The sequence below is a fragment of the Hylobates moloch genome, unplaced genomic scaffold (genome assembly GCF_009828535.3).
Source record: "Hylobates moloch isolate HMO894 unplaced genomic scaffold, HMol_V3 SCAFFOLD_4, whole genome shotgun sequence".
NCBI lineage: Eukaryota > Metazoa > Chordata > Mammalia > Primates > Hylobatidae > Hylobates > Hylobates moloch.
Window position 1 is genome coordinate 64286763 of NW_026652279.1, and position 16084 is coordinate 64302846.

General features: G+C 37.7%; 1 protein-coding gene across 3 annotated transcripts in view; it reads right to left on the minus strand.

Moving 5' to 3' along the window:
* EPHA6 (EPH receptor A6) overlaps nt 1-16084 on the minus strand; it is a 960796-nt gene that overhangs the window by 532257 nt on the left and 412455 nt on the right. For all 3 annotated transcript variants that reach the window (XM_032150357.2, XM_032150356.2, XM_058437624.1), the window contains one exon: nt 7905-8060. In XM_032150357.2, the coding sequence (XP_032006248.1) occupies nt 7905-8060 (156 nt within the window). The remainder of the gene's footprint in view (nt 1-7904; nt 8061-16084) is intronic.

Sequence of the window (16084 nt, forward strand, 5' to 3'; positions counted from 1 at the left end):
CGATCTCCTGACCTCGTGATCCGCCCACCTTGGCCTCCCAAAGTGCTGGGATTACAAGTGTGAGCCACCGTGCCCGGCCTGATAATAGAAATTTGAATGTATACTATAGGTTCTAAGGAAGGAGTTAGCAGAAACAAAAATTCAGTAGAGGAGATAAACAGAAACAGCCAGGCCCAACAGAAAATTGAAAGATCAGATCATCCCCCAACAATTGGAAGGATTAGCTTTGAATGTGAGACATAATTTTCTTTAGACTGTAGCCATTTGAGACACCTAATAATCTTTATGTGAATAAATTGGGATTATAAAATAAAAAGACACCATCTCTACAAACCCAAAGAAATTTGTAAAACTCTTAATGGTAAAATCTCATGCTGTGTTGTACTAGAAAAACTTTAGGTTTGTTGCTGTTGTTTTGAGAAAATCACTAAGGAACCGGACTTCTTAGCATCCTTAAAATCTTATCATTTATATGATTACCTCCTATACCTATCTATGAAATTTTCACCTACTAGGCCATTTACTGGCCAAATATTTTGGTTATTCATTTTCACAATTTTAGCTCTTCATTTTATTAATCATACATTCAAAATGGTTTCATCACACACTTGAAATTTTTAGTTACTTTTCTCTCTACCCCTGAAACCAAAAAATGCTTCCTTTTAAATTCCTAGAAGGTTCTCTGAAAGCACTGTTTTAAATGCTAAGATTGACCAAGACAGCAGATAGTGACGAGAATGACTGATGATCTAAATTCCAACCCTTAGATAATACATCATAAGAATAAAGGAAATAAATAATGGCAAATTCATGGAAATACAATATCTAGCATGGAGAGAATGTATATCTATTAAAATATTGCTACTGTTTGTGGTTAATGAAAAACAGGAAAGATTGACTGCTTGTTCGATTCCTGGCCCCAAAAGTTCTATATCTTGCTGGACTTACCATGAACTTCTTACGTATAACTATTCAACAACCTCTTAACTTGTCATTTTTCTGATCTTCTTCCCCAACAATCTCATCTTTTAAGTTTTAGAAGCCATAATGTTTTGAAGTTTATGGTACTTGCTTTTTTTTTGCATATATTGTAATAACTGCTACGGTCACTCCATACTAATCAAGGTATGATTCAGACTACTTCACTGATATTGCTAGAGTAGGCAGCTAGGCAGACATGAACAGGGCAGGAGAGGGTCCTCCACCCCAGGAATGTCAGGCAATGACCAGGTGATGGTCAGGTGGCTGTTAAAATAGCGCTCTAAAATAATAATTGGCGGCAGCTGGTGCCAGGGAACAGCAGTCTCCCAATAGATAGAAAACACCTGAAGCTGGTGATCAGCTGCTTACCAATAAGATCTCAGGAATTGGACGAATGGGCTCAAGCAGGTGCATAAGAGGCAAAATTGCAGAGTTTGACCAGTATATGACCTTCCCCTAGGAACACTCAGTAAGAAAAAATGACTCCCGTGAACATGTGCACAACTTCAGTAAACACACTGTGCATGTGGCCCCTCCAGAGTGCCGGCAGGCCACTATGCATGAAGACAGCCTGCCCCAAGGGAAGAATCAGGAGAGAAGAAACAGAAACCCCGGAACCATGCCAATGTACATAACCTCATGTAAAGGACCAAATGAGGCAGCTGGATCTGTCAAGGTGCCTGCTTGGCCCACTTCCAAGTGTACTTTCTTTTGTTCCTGTTCTAAAACATCTTAATAAAGTTTCACTCCTGTTCTAAAACTTGCCTTGGTCTCATACTGACTTATGCCCCTCAGCCAAATTCTTTCCTATGAGGAGGCGGGAATCAAGTCGCTGCAGGCCTGTTAGATTTGCCACTGCTAACAATGTCAGCTGATAGGCTTAGAGGTGCAGGACTTAATATATTTTGTGAAAAGGTCTTAGGCATTCAGTATATTATTATTATTTTTGTTTTTAGTTTGCAGGAATACAAATGATGGAAGTTGTGAACCTGACAAAATAGCATCAACATAAAATTTCTAATAGTTTGAATTTTAACTTACCAGACACTCTTTCAAAATGAATTGTAAGAGAACAGCTTTCTTTTTAATTTAACAAGCATTTATGCACCCATTATGTGCAAGGTACTGTTTCTAGCACTTTTCAAATATTAACTCATTTAAATCATTGTGACAGCAGTATGAGGTATGTATTGTTATCAATTCAGATGGTACAACTGGAGTTAAGAGAAGTTAAATAATTTGCCCAACCTTACAATCTAATAAATGCTTTCAGAGTTCAGAAAATCACACCCTAAAATATGGTCCTTTGGTATGTGGAGTTCTTTGAATTAGAGGAAACTGCAAGGCCTCAGAAATAAACCTCAAAACCAAAATGTCTCTCTGACCTTTCCCATCAACCCGTCTCTCTGATCCCCTTTCATTCCCATGGCACAAATAGGGGATTTTTCTGAAGTTTCTTTATTTGTTTAAGGGAACTTCATCCAGAAGAAATGCATTGTCTTAAAAGCCCTTCCCTAAGAATCTTGTCAAACAACCAGCAAAAATTAACCACTGGAAAAAAGAAACGACTATAAGTCATCACCAAGCCCAGGAAGACATTTCATCTCTTCTGCTGAGGGCAGCTCCTAGGGATTACCTGAGATACTTTATCTGCATAATAACACTATTTTTCTTCATACTACAGTTCTACCCTTCATCTTCTTCACCACCTCCCTCAGACCTCAGAGGAACTTTCTCCCAGGCCATTGTTCCTTGAGTGCACTCATTTCTCCTAAAAATCACTTACTATCCCTCCAATTGTCTACATGCCCCATTTCCTTTCCCCTACAAAGAGGGTATATAAACCTCACCATCTGGACCTTCTACAAGTCTCATGTTTTATATGCCCCCCCATGCTTATGCACATTAATACATTTCTATGCATTTTTCTCCTATTAATCTGGCTATTGTCAGTTCATATCGGTAAACATTCGGAAAGGGGGAAAGAGTGGCTTTCCCTTTGCTCCTACATCACCAAGATTTGCTCTGAGAAAATCTGGCTTTAAAAGACAGTGAACTCAGCACTAAGCTGAGTCTCTGCCTAAGAAAGTAAGTAAGCTCTTAAAGAAGTAGCAGAGAGAAGCCTTGAGAAGAAAGCTTCCTGGGTCTGGACTAGGAAAACTTGACTAAAGCTCTATATTTCACTTTTCTTTGGGGGGTCTCTCTTTGGATCACTGATAACAATGTAGGAGATCAAATTATGCCCTCCAAAATATGACTGGAGGACACCAGAATATGTCACCCTAAAATATGGCTATAGGAGACCAGAATACACCACTCAAAAATATGCCTCTTTGGCATAAGGATTATTTTGAGTCATTTTATTTGAGAAACTGCAGACACAGTAGCAGCTCTGAAAACAAAGTAGAAATCACCCTTTTCTATGGAAAATTTGTATCTACAAAGGAAATCTCCATTTGTAAGTGTATCTCTCTGTCTTCTCAGGAAGAGAAGGATCCTTAAGTCACTAGAAACTCTTATCCATGAAGAAGGCACTGACTTAAATCAACATAACAAATCCTATCCTGGTTTACTGTGATTTTACCTCCCCATTACTGCTCCCCCACCCAAAACTCTTCTTTCTTTGCTGCAGCTGAAGATCGTATTTAAATCTAAACTCAAAGCTACCTCTTTGAGATTTACTCATTCCCTAGGTATGTCCAATGTATACACGAGGTACATGTTAGTAAATTACTGTTTGCTTTTCTCTTGCTAATCTCTTTTGTTACTGGAGTCTGTCTCAACTAAGAACTATGAAGTGTAGAAGAAAAATTATTTTTCCTGCCCTATAGCAACAATGGCATGCAGTTCCCTGTCTAAAATTCTGCCCAGCCATGACAGAATTAAACCTTTTTTTGCTTCTACTTTGTATAAACAAGGTAGGCTAGCATTTCTGAAATATAATTTATAATATTAAGCATTAAAAAAGGAAATTAGAAATGATAGAAAATTCAAGTGACATAAAATGGTAGGTGGAAAAATACACATATCTGATTCAAAAATGACTGACAAGCTTATCACATTCATAGACCTTGTTGTAGCCCATATTTATTTTTCTTTGACTAGTTTGTCACACTGAATAACTCTAACTAAGCCTTCTCAATTATTGACTATACTACTTTACTAAAGGGTTACATTGATGGCAACTTATTTCCTCAATTTACCAATTTTCTATTTATAGCTTCCTAAGAAAATAAAAAGATATTTTCCTCTAACACTTAGAAAGCTCCATTCAGTTTCCTACATAGGTTTTGAGGGATACATGCCTGACAGGACTGTAACTATTTGAAATATCAGAAACTACCTAAGCTCTAGTATGTTGTCCATAATATATATAATACTATTCAGTAACCATGCAAGAAAGATTGCATGTATAGTAATAGGAATATTTGTCTGCTAAAAACTTTTTTCCATAAGTGAGAAATTATATTCAGAAGTTTTATTTTGCTATTTATAAATTTAAAATATGTTCACAGGAAAAAAAAAAACCTAAGTGGTAATTTTCTGGGCTGTAATTTTCCGAAGAAAGCAGTCACTTAGCATTTACAATCAGAAAGCCAAAATTACATCTACTAATGAATAGCAACAATGAATGTATTACATTTTTATTAAATGTGTTCCATAAAAATATTTTATAAGGAAGTCTATACTAATACAGACAAATCTATGAACTGCATTAGTTAAGTTTAAAAAATTGGGACATCTCTAAGAAATGCCTCTAAGAAATATGTGACATTACGTAAGTCTAGTTTTGCTTCTATGGAAGTAAATAAAATAAGCAAAATTTTGGTACCAATTCATCACCAGGAAGGGCAAATGTTCACCTTAATATCTGACTTATGTAACTGATAAATAAAAATAAAAGCAAACAAAAACATAAAGTGGAGAAAGGACACCCTATTCAACAAATGGTGCTGGGACAATTCGCAAGCCACATGTAGAAGAATGAGACTGGATCCTCATCTCTCACCTTATACAAAAATCAAATCAATATAGATCAAAGACTTAAATCTAAGTTCTGGAACCATAAAAATTCTAGAAGAGAACATCAGAAAAACTCTTCTCGACATTGGCTTATGCAAAGAGTTCATGACCAAGAACCCAAAAGCAAATGCAATGAAAACCAAAGACAAATAGATAGGACCTAATTAAACTAAAAAGCTTTCACACAGCAAAAGAAATAATCAGCAGAGTTAATGGACAACCCACAGAGCGGGAGGAAATATTTGCAAACTATGCATCCAACAAAGGAACTCAATCTGCAAGGAACTCAAACAAATCAGCAAGAAAAAAAAAACAAACAAATAATCCCATCAAAAAGTTGGCAAAGGACATGGATAGACAATCCTCAAAAGAAGATATACAAACTGCCAACAGACATATGAGAAAATGCTCAACATCACTAATTATCAAGGAAATGCAAATCAAAACCACAATGCAATACCACCTTACTCCTGCAAGAATGGCCATAATTAAGAAATCAAACAATCATAAACGTTGATGTGGATGTGGTGAAAAGCAAACACTTACACTGCTGGTGGGAATGTAAACTAGTACAACTACCACGGATAACAGTATGGAAATTCCTTAAAGAACTAAAAGGAGAACTAACATTTGATCCAGCAATCCCCCCTACTAGGTATCTATCTACCCAGAGGAAAAGATGTCATTATTTGACACCTGCACATGCACGTTTATAGGAGCACAATTTGCAATTGCAAAAATATATGGAACCAGTCCAAATGCCCATCAGCTAATAAGTGGATAAAGAAAATGTGACATATATATATATATATAAACATTTATATCACATTTACATTATATATATATATACATACACATACACACACACAGCATAGAATGCTACTCAGCAATAAAAAGGAACAAAATAATGGTATTTGCAGCAACCTGGAGTTGGAGATCATTATCCTAAGTGAAGTAATTCAGGAATGGAAAACCAAACATCATATGTTCTCACATAACTGGTGGCTAAGGTATGAGGAGCAACAACATAAGAATGATATAATGGAATTTGGGAACTCAGTGGGGAAGGATGGGAGGGTAGTGAGTGATAAAAGACTACACATTGATTTCTGAGTACAGTGTACACTGCTCAAGTGATGGGTGCACCAAAATCTCAGAAATCACCACTAAAGAACTTCCCCCATGCAACCAAACACCACCTGTTCCCCAAAAACTATTGTTATAAAAATTAAATAAAATCCGAATTCCACAACCTACTGAACAGACCCCCTCATGGCCAAGCTTACCCCAGAGAAACCTCAAAATTGAGATCCCGACTATGATGAGATGAGAGGCTGGACACACCTCCCTCCTTCATTACCATTAAGCTTTCTTCCTTAAGGGTTAAACAGAAGCTAGCCCTTTTTAAAGACCCACTCCACCGCCGATATCAACTATCTGATGCTGCCCCTCCCTTTCTGTGGTTTAGACATAACAACTAACCAGCATTCCTTCCTGATAAGAGACCACCAACCACGGAGTAGTTCTGGCCAGTCCAGAGTATGCTCAGTAAGGGTTTCTATGTCCTCTGCTTCACCTTTTGACATCAGAGGGCTGAAAACTCCACCTTGGGTTGTGCTAACATGGCCATTTTTTGTACGTGGGTCCCATGCTGAAGCATGAAGCTCAATTGTGCATGTGCATGTTTCCCTGTCATTCTTACCACCCTCAAAGTGCATGTCTCGCTTGGTCAGAGGCTATATTTCCCAGCCTGTAGGATGGCCACCTTGCAAGCTGTAACTCTTCATAAAAAATAGTTTTGGCCAGGGGCGGTGGCTCATGCCTGTAATCCCAGCACTTTGGGAGGCCAAGGCAGGTGGATCGCCTGAGGTCAGGAGTTCGAGACCAGCCTGGCCAACATGGTGAAACCCCATCTCTACTAAAAATATGAAAATTAGCCAGGCGTGGGAGTGTATGCCTGTAGTCCCAGCTACTCAGGAAGCTGAGGCAGGAGAATCGCTTGAACCCGGGAGGTGGAGTCTGCAGCGAGCCAGGATCATGCCACTGCACCCCAGCCTGGACTACAAGAGCAAAACTCTGTCTCAAAAAAAAAAAAAAAAGTCTCCTCTACCTTTTTCTAAATTTATATATTGTGTTTTTTGTTTTTATGTTAACATATTAAACAAGACTTTAAAAAAATCTAAGGGGTGATATTTTACTTTTGCATAACTTAGCAATGTATTAATATATTCACTTTTATTTTTTAAATGCACTGATATTTTACAATATTTTAATAATAGAAGAATACAATTCATTTAAAATTCTTGGTGTATGCATTAAAATGACCTTCACATTTAGGTTTAACATTCCATTGCTTCTAACCAAAAATATTGGAGAGAAAGTAAGAGGTGAAATGTGGAAAAACTCAAAAGTACCTGCCTTTAAAGATAAATGTCAAGGAAACTTGAACTTTTCTACATAACAATAACACTATGACTTTTAAAGTTTCCTCTGGAATCTCCCTCACACGTTAACTATATGGTCCTAAATTGATGTGCTTTAAACTGGTGAAGGGCTGAAGCAAAGAACAGAAGTTTTGTTCATAACTTCTCATGCAGCCTTCAACTGCTATAATTTCCTAAGGACAAATTATGGATACGGAAAACTTGTAAGGCCTCAAACCAGTGCTGGCATTTGTACCTCATGAATCAAAACGAATTTTGAGGAGTAAACACATTCTTTACAAAGAGTTGAAAAGCAGCTATGCTGAGAAGAGAGAGAAGCTTTTTCCTTGACTGTTAACACAGACAAATAGCATTGATAATGCAAGATTTTGTACATTTACTTATTTTTTAAATTTAGAATGAAAAGACCAAAAGGGTTGGAAACAGAATTTCCAAATTCAAAATGTACAGACTTACTGGTACATGCCATAGAAGGTGGGTCTTTTTCAGCTCGGAAATAACCCTTTTCACACTGACAGACATTAGTTGCTTCCATGTATGTTAAACTGTGTGGAGGGCATTTAGAACATTTTGTGTTCCCAGCAAAAGCTTTATAGAATCCTGGTCTGCAAGCTGTAAAAAGAGAAATAAACATTTCTTTAGTTATTATTGCTAGGATTCTTTTATTTGTACATGTACAACATACTTTATACACACATTGGATCTCAGAGTACAGTATTACATATACATAGAGAAGACATATATATTAAGATTAACAAATGAAATTAGTTATTGAGAGTTAATAAAACCACAACGCAATCATATTTTAGCTGAGGCTGCTAATTTTTAAAATCACACCTCAAGCATACACACATACACACACACACTCACACAGGCACACGCACACAAAATATCAGTGCTTATCTAAGAACGGGGATGCCCATGACTGGCAGTAAGGAAAATGATTTTGTGTCATTCTCAGAGATGGCATTAAATAACATTAAATCACTCTGTTCAAAATGTATTTACATTCTATTTTCCCTTCAGTTCTTCTGAGTAGTCAAGAAGAAAATTCTAATTTGGTGAAAGTATGTCTTTGACACCTTTCTTAGTGGCTAAATTTTCTTTTGTATATGCTGTAACTCTATTTTTTGATAGTTTATGTTTGCTTTTATAATAATATTTTTATAAATGATCTAGTAATTCAAAAGAAGCAAAATTATCAATTCCACACAGTAAAATTACTATCAAGACGTTGGTTATTCAATATCAACATCAACGAGGAGTGGTGGTACACATATATACAACAATAGTCTCTTCAATAACTTGTTAATAAATAAATAGTATATAGTCAATCAAAAAAGGTTATCATTAAAATATTGTTCTAAAATTTTGAAAATTCAGAATACATAAATAATATATGAGAAACATTGCTAACATTTTCATAAAGTATTGTTTAAAAATATTTAATTACTAAATGTGATCTTATGACAGCAGTTATGACAATGTATCATAAAATATTCAATAAATCTACCTTATACAGTTTGCCAATAAAATAATTGTTTTCTACTAAAATATGCAGTTTAAAATAACTGAATATATTCGACAGGATAGGTCTGTTAATAATTAGCCCAAAATTGCCGGGCGCGGTGGCTCACGCCTGTAATCCCAGCACTTTGGGAGGTCAAGGTGGGCTGATCACAAGGTCAGGAGATCGAGACCATCCTAGCTAACACGGTGAAACCCCCCTCTACTAAAAATACGAAAAATCAGCTGGGCGTGGTGGCGGGCGCCTGTAGTCCCAGCTACTCGGGAGGCTGAGGCAGGAGAATGGCAAGAACCCGGAAGGCAGAGCTTGCAGTGAGCTGATATCGCGCCACTGCACTCCAGCCTGGGCGACAGAGCGAGACTCCATCTCAAAACAAACAAACAAACAAACAAAACAAAAAAAACCAAAAAAACGAAAAAAAATAATTAGCCAAAAATTAAAAAGTTGGACCAGAAACTTAAATAATACCTTTAATCTGTAACAATATTTAAATTTCTAACATACTAGTCAATTTATAGAGAATATATAAATCTAAGTGGGGAGTTTACATTTTAAATATTGCAATGGTATTTAAAATATTATTTTAAGATAAAGTAATATTTAAAACATTTTAAATATTATTTAAAAGGCTTTTTATGTTATTCTGTAGAATAAGACTGTTTAAAATTAATTAGGAATATGTATGCCATAGAACCACAATATAAAAGATATTTATTACATGTACACATAGAGAACCTATAAGACACATAAAGAAGAATTATAAGCATATTGTTTTCTTCTTTTAATCAGCCATGCAAATTTCAGCCAAAAACATTGTTCAGAGTATAAAGTAGCGTGCTTATAACTTAATTTTGTGCAGCAAGACATTGTTACCTTTTATTTATTTTCTTTGGTAGCTAAAACAAGAATTTAAATAATTTCTTATCTGACGCATTTTCTGTTAAATTTTCCACTTCTTAGAATCTTTTCAGAATGCTTAGAACACCTCCTAAGATATTTAGAATAGGCTAGTGATATTCGAACTGTTCTTGAGAACAGTCTAATAACTAGCCTCTCAGCAACTATTCTTGCCCACTTTAATCCATTCTTCAGACAGAGTGATCTTCTAAATACACTGTGTCTAACAGCAATATAAAGTGAGACACATATAAATAATTTTAAATTTTGTAGTAGCCACATTAAAATACTAAAAAGAAACAGGTGAAATTATATTTTAATAATATATTCTATTTAACCCAATATATCCAAAATATTATCATTTCAACATTAAATCAACCATTGAAATATTTCACATTCCTTGGATTAAAAAATTTTTTTTTTCTCGAAGTATTTGAAATCCTGTATATACTTTAGCAGATTTCAATTTAAACTAACTGCATTTCAAATGCCCAATAACCTCACGTGGCTAGTGAATACCATACTGGATAGCACAATTTTAACACAGAAATCTATTCATTACATCCTTCTATTTAAAAAATGTTTATAATTTCCCACCATATTAATGTTAAAGTTTAAAATATTTAACTTGGATTACAATGTTGCCCATGATTTGGCCCTGCCTGCCTCTCCAACCACATCAGATGAAAATACTCCCTTCCTGCCCCTTCTCCGTTAAGGCTTTGCCCTTCTACAGTTTAGGGTCAACCCAGTAGCTGATGATCTCCCTAAAACATGTATAAGATTGTATTATGACTGGACTTAGAGCCTTCCATTGGCTTTCTCTTCCTCGGAGAGTAAAAGTTGTTGCCTTGATAACTGCCTCCCAAGCACTGCATAGTTTTGCTCCCCACCCCCTGTGACTCTGCTTTTCATTTCCTACCTTTTGTTCCTTCAGATACTTCGCTCTAGCCACACTGGCCTTTTCCAGAATCTTGGACACCCAAAGCTTGTTCCCACAACAGGGCTTTTTTTAATACTTGCTCTTAACTCAGCTATCTGCATGCTTTAACCCTTTCTTTATATCAGGTCTTTGTTCAAATGTCACCAAATTAATGAAGCCTTCCCTGCTTCCTGCTACACCCTGCTGCAATATTTCATATTATGCTCCTCTCTCCAAAGAACTTCATATCTGATACATGATGCATTTAATTTTTAAATCATTCCATAGTAAAATGTATGCTCCAATAAGGGAGATATTTTTCTTTGTTTTGTTTTCTAAAATGCATTTCCAGGGTCTAGAACAGAGCTATTCATTATTAGACCCTCAAATGAGGTATATTTGGCAAATAAAGGAATGAATTGCCAAAGATCTCCTTTAATTTCTATGGTTTTACCATGCTCTTTCTCCTGCTTTAAGACTTTTTCTCTGTTGAAAAGTCTCTTCATTGTATCTCTACCCCATGACCCACGTATGTTGCCAATTCCTCATAACCCCGATGACTCTGTGATTTACTTATCTTTCAGTTTGCACTTCTTTAAGAGGGCCATTCTGACTTCTTAGGCCAAATTTAGTTTCTCAAAGGACCTGGGCCTTTTCCGCATTAGTTAGCCCTTGGTAATTACCTGTTTAATGGCCGTAAGCACGACAAGAGCAGGTTTGTCTGCTGCTTACTGCTTGTCATAATGTAGGTGCTGAATACATACTTGTTTAATTGAACTGGACAGTGTGTGAGTACTCTGCTAATTAAATTCCTGTAGATGATTATGCCTATCTACTTAGTGCATGGTCTGATAATGGCACAATTCATCTTTCTATAGATTTATATGTTTTCTACTTAATGTATTATAGGTAAGGGATGAAAACAGACAGTAAATATCTTGAAAGTGATTTAACTGTGTCTGAAAAATGATTACTCTAATATTGCAAGATGACCTAGCTATTAACAACTTTCCATTTGAAATTATTATTAATGTGAACTTGGATATTACTCCTAATGCAAAAAATACATATATAAATTAGATATAGGAGCTGCAACTTTCAACTATCCCTGATTTCAAATGTTTTTGTACATCAACTTGCCTTTGAAATCCTAAAAATTTTGAACTCATAAAATATATTTGGGTTATTTCAATATTTTTCTATTTTGATATTAACATTTAGTATAACATTTCATTTAAAAATAAAGAATTCTGTTGTTAGAAAATTATTATTGAGGCACTCACATTCTCTTATATAACACACATTAATAGTATACAGCATATAACTCTCAGACCATATCATATTAGATTACAACTATTGTGTCAAGTGTTATCTCAGCTTTATGTAACTGCCACAGGCCAGAGATGGGCCTCAATATTATAGTATGCACAATTTCTACCATATTTCAGGCATATTTAGGTTTTAGGGTTTTTTGTTTGTTTGTTTGTTTGTTTTGTTGTTTGTTTTGAGAAGGGGTCTGGCTCTGTTGTCCAGGCCGGAGTGCAGTGGTGCGATCTCGGCTCACTGCAACCTCTGCTCCCAGATCAAGCAATTCTCCTGCCTCAGCCTTCTGACTAGCTGGAATTACAGGCACCCACCACCACGTCCACCTAATTTTTGTATTTCAGTAGAGATGGGGTTTCACCATGTTGGCAGGCTGGTCTCGAACTCCTGACCTCAAGTGATCCACCCGCCTCGGCCTCCCAAAGTGCTGGGATTACAGGCATGATCCACTGCACCCAGGCTTTAGTTTTTATAAACACTGTAAAAATGGAATGAAGGTAAATAAATGGTGAATGCTACTACCGAACATGAGATAATTGCACAAGTATTCTGTGTATCTATTCAATTAGTGGTCTTAGGTTTTGTTAGAATTGGGTTATAAATGGGATATCAGTACTTATGTCTTGAGAACTTTTAAATTTCTTTCTTATATATTCTTTCCTTCTCTACTACTTCCTTATTTTTCTGTTTATATTATAGGATGTATAAACTTCTTGCTTTCAAGAAACAAGCGAGTGAAGATAAGAATGTTTTCCAACATATGTCTATATTCTACAGAATCATGTTGGAAAGTTATAGGTTATCTAACAAAGTGGTTTCTATTATTTTTTCCTTTAGAAAAATCTATTTGGGTATAGACCATGCATTCCTTTTTTTTTTTTTTTTTTTTTGAGACAGAGTCTTGCTCTGTCACCAGGCTGGAGTGCAGTGGCAGGATCTCGGCTCACCACAACCTCCAACTACCTGGTTCAAGCGATTCTCCTGTGTCAGCCTCCTGAGTTGGGTTCACAGGCATGCACCACCATGCCCATCTAATTTTTGTATTTTTAGTAGAGTCGAGGTTTCACCATGTTGGCGAGATGGTCTCCATCTCCTGACTTTATGATCCGCCTGCCTCGGCCTCCCAAAGTGCTGGGATTACAGGCATGAGTCACCGCACCTGGCCTGCATTACCTTTTTAATTTCTACTTTTAAGTTTTCCCCAATAATAATAAAGATTTATTATTTAAATCACTACATCTTTTGGAATAGTACATTCATCTCAGGTCTGCCTGTCTCTGCTTTCTCCCTGTTCATATCCACTCCACAGTTTCTGCAAGTTACATTTCTAAATAGTAGATATGGCCATGCTATTCTCTATTGTCTATAGTAAGAGTTTAGCCTTTTTGCAAAACCAGACCACTGCACAGAATCGTACAGACTGATTTGGTTAGGCTTTGCATCCCCATCCAAATCTCATCTTGAATTATAATCCTCATAATCCCCCTGTGTCAAGGGAGAGACCAGGTGGATATAATTGAATCATGGGGGTGGTTTCCTCCATGCTGTCCTTGTGATATTGAGTGAGTTCTCACAAGATCAGATGGTTTCATAAGGGGCTCTTCCCGCTTCTCTAGGCAATTCTCCTTCCTCTTGCCTTGTGAAGAAGTTCCGTTGCTTCCCCTTTGCCTTCTGCCATGATTGTAAATTTCCTGAGGCTTCTCCAGACATGTTACACTGGTGGTCAATTAAACCTCTTTCCTTTATAAATTACTCAATCTTGGGCAGTTCTTTATAGTAGTATGAAAATGGAATAATACAGTAAATTGGTACCAAAGAGAGTGGGGTACTGCTATAAAGATACCAAAAGTGTGGAAGCGTCTTTGGAAATGAGTAACAGGCAAAAGTTGGAACAGTTTGGAGGCTCAGAAGAAGACAGGAAGATGTGGGAAAGTTTGGAACTTCCTAGAGGCCTGTTGAATGACTCAGACCAAAATGCTGATAGTGATATCAGTCAAGGCTGAGGTGGGCTCAGATGGAGATAAGGAGCTTGTTGTGCACTGGAATAAAGGTGACTCTTGTTATGCTTTAGCAAAGAGACTGGTGGCATTTTGTTCCTGTCCTAGAGATCTGTGGAACTTTGAACTCATGAGAGATGATTTAGGGTACCTAGCAGAAGAAATTTCTAAGCAGCAAAGCATTCAAGATGTTACTTGGGTGCTCTTAAAAGCATTCAGTTTTATACATTCACAAAGAGATGGTTTGAAATTAGAACTTATGTTTAAAAGGGAAGTAGAGCATAAAATTTTGGAAAATTTGCAACCTGATGATACAATAGAAAATAAAAACCCTGGCTGGGCACGGTGGCTCACGCCTGTAATCCCACTTTGGGAGGCCGAGGTGGGTGGATCACGAGGTCAGGAGATCGAGACCACGGTGAAACCCCGTCTCTACTAAAAATACAAAAAATTAGCCAGGCGTGGTGGCGGGCGCCTGTAGTCCCAGCTACTCTGGAGGCTGAGGCAGGAGAATGGCATGAACCTGGGAGGCGGAGCTTGCAGTGAGCTGAGATCACGCCACTGCACTCCAGCCTGGGCGACAGAGTGAGATTCCGTCTCAAAAATAAAAAATAAAAAAAAATAAAATAAAAACCCATTTTCTGGGGAGAAATTAAAGCTGCCTGCAGGAATTTGCATAACTAACAGGGAGCTGAATGTTAATTGCCAAGACAATGGAGAAAATATTTCCGGGACATTTCAGAGATTTTCACGGCAGCATTTCCCATCACAAATCTGGAGGCCTAGGAGGGAAAAAAGGTTTCATGGGCTGGGCCCAGGGCCCAGCTGCTCTGTGCAGCCTTGGAACATGGCACCCTGCACCCCAGTCACTCCAGCTTCAGCCGTGGCTAAAAGGGGCCAAGGTACAGCTTGGGCCACTGCTTCAGAGGTTGCAATCCCCAAGTGTTGGCGGCTTCCATGTGCTGTTGGGCCTTCAGGTGCACAGAAGACAAGAATTGAGCCTTGGGAGCTTCTACCTAGATTTCAGAGGATGTATGGAAATGCCTGGATTAACATTTAGTATAATATTTTATTATATGGCAGAAGTCTGCTGCAGGGGTGAAGCCCTCATGGAGAACCTCTACTAGGGCAATGAAGAGGGTCAAAATGTAGGGTTTGAGCCCCCACACAGAGTCCCCACTTGGGTACTGCCTAGTGGCGCCGTGAGAAGAGGGCCACCATCCACTAAACCCCAGAATGGTAGACCACCGAGAGCCTGCACCATGTGCCTGGAAAAGCCAGAGATACTCAATGCCGGCCTATAGAGGCATCCAGGAGTGGGGCTGTACCCTGCAAAGCCACAGAGGTAGAGCTGTCCAAGACTGTGGGAGCCCACCTCTTGCATCAGGATGACCTAAAAGTGAGACAAGGAGTCAAAGGAGATCATTCTGCAGATTGAAGATTTGACTGCCACACTAGATTTTAGACTTACATGAGGCCTGGAGCCCTTTTGTTCTGGTCAATTTCTCCCATTCAGAATGGGTGTATTTGCCCAATGCCTGTACCCCTACTGTATCTAGAAGCTAATTCACTTGCTTTTGATTTTACAGGCTCATAGGTTGAAGGGACTTGCCTTTTCTCAGATGAGACTTTGGACATGGAATTTTGGGTTAATGCTGGAATGAATTAAGACTTTGGGGGACAGTTGGGAAGGTATCATAATGTGAAAGGGATATGATATTTGGGTGGGGCCAGGGACAGAATGATAGGGTTAGGCTTTTTATCCCCAACCAAGTCTCACCTTGAATTATAATCCCTATAATCCTTATGTGTCAAGGGAGAGACCAGGTGGAGGTAATTGAATCATGGGGGTGGTTTCCCTCATGCTATTCTCATGATAGTGAGTGACTTCTCACAAGATCTGATGGTTTTATAAGGGGCTCTTCCTACTTCGCTAGGCACTTCTCTTTCCTCCTGTCTTGTGAAAAAG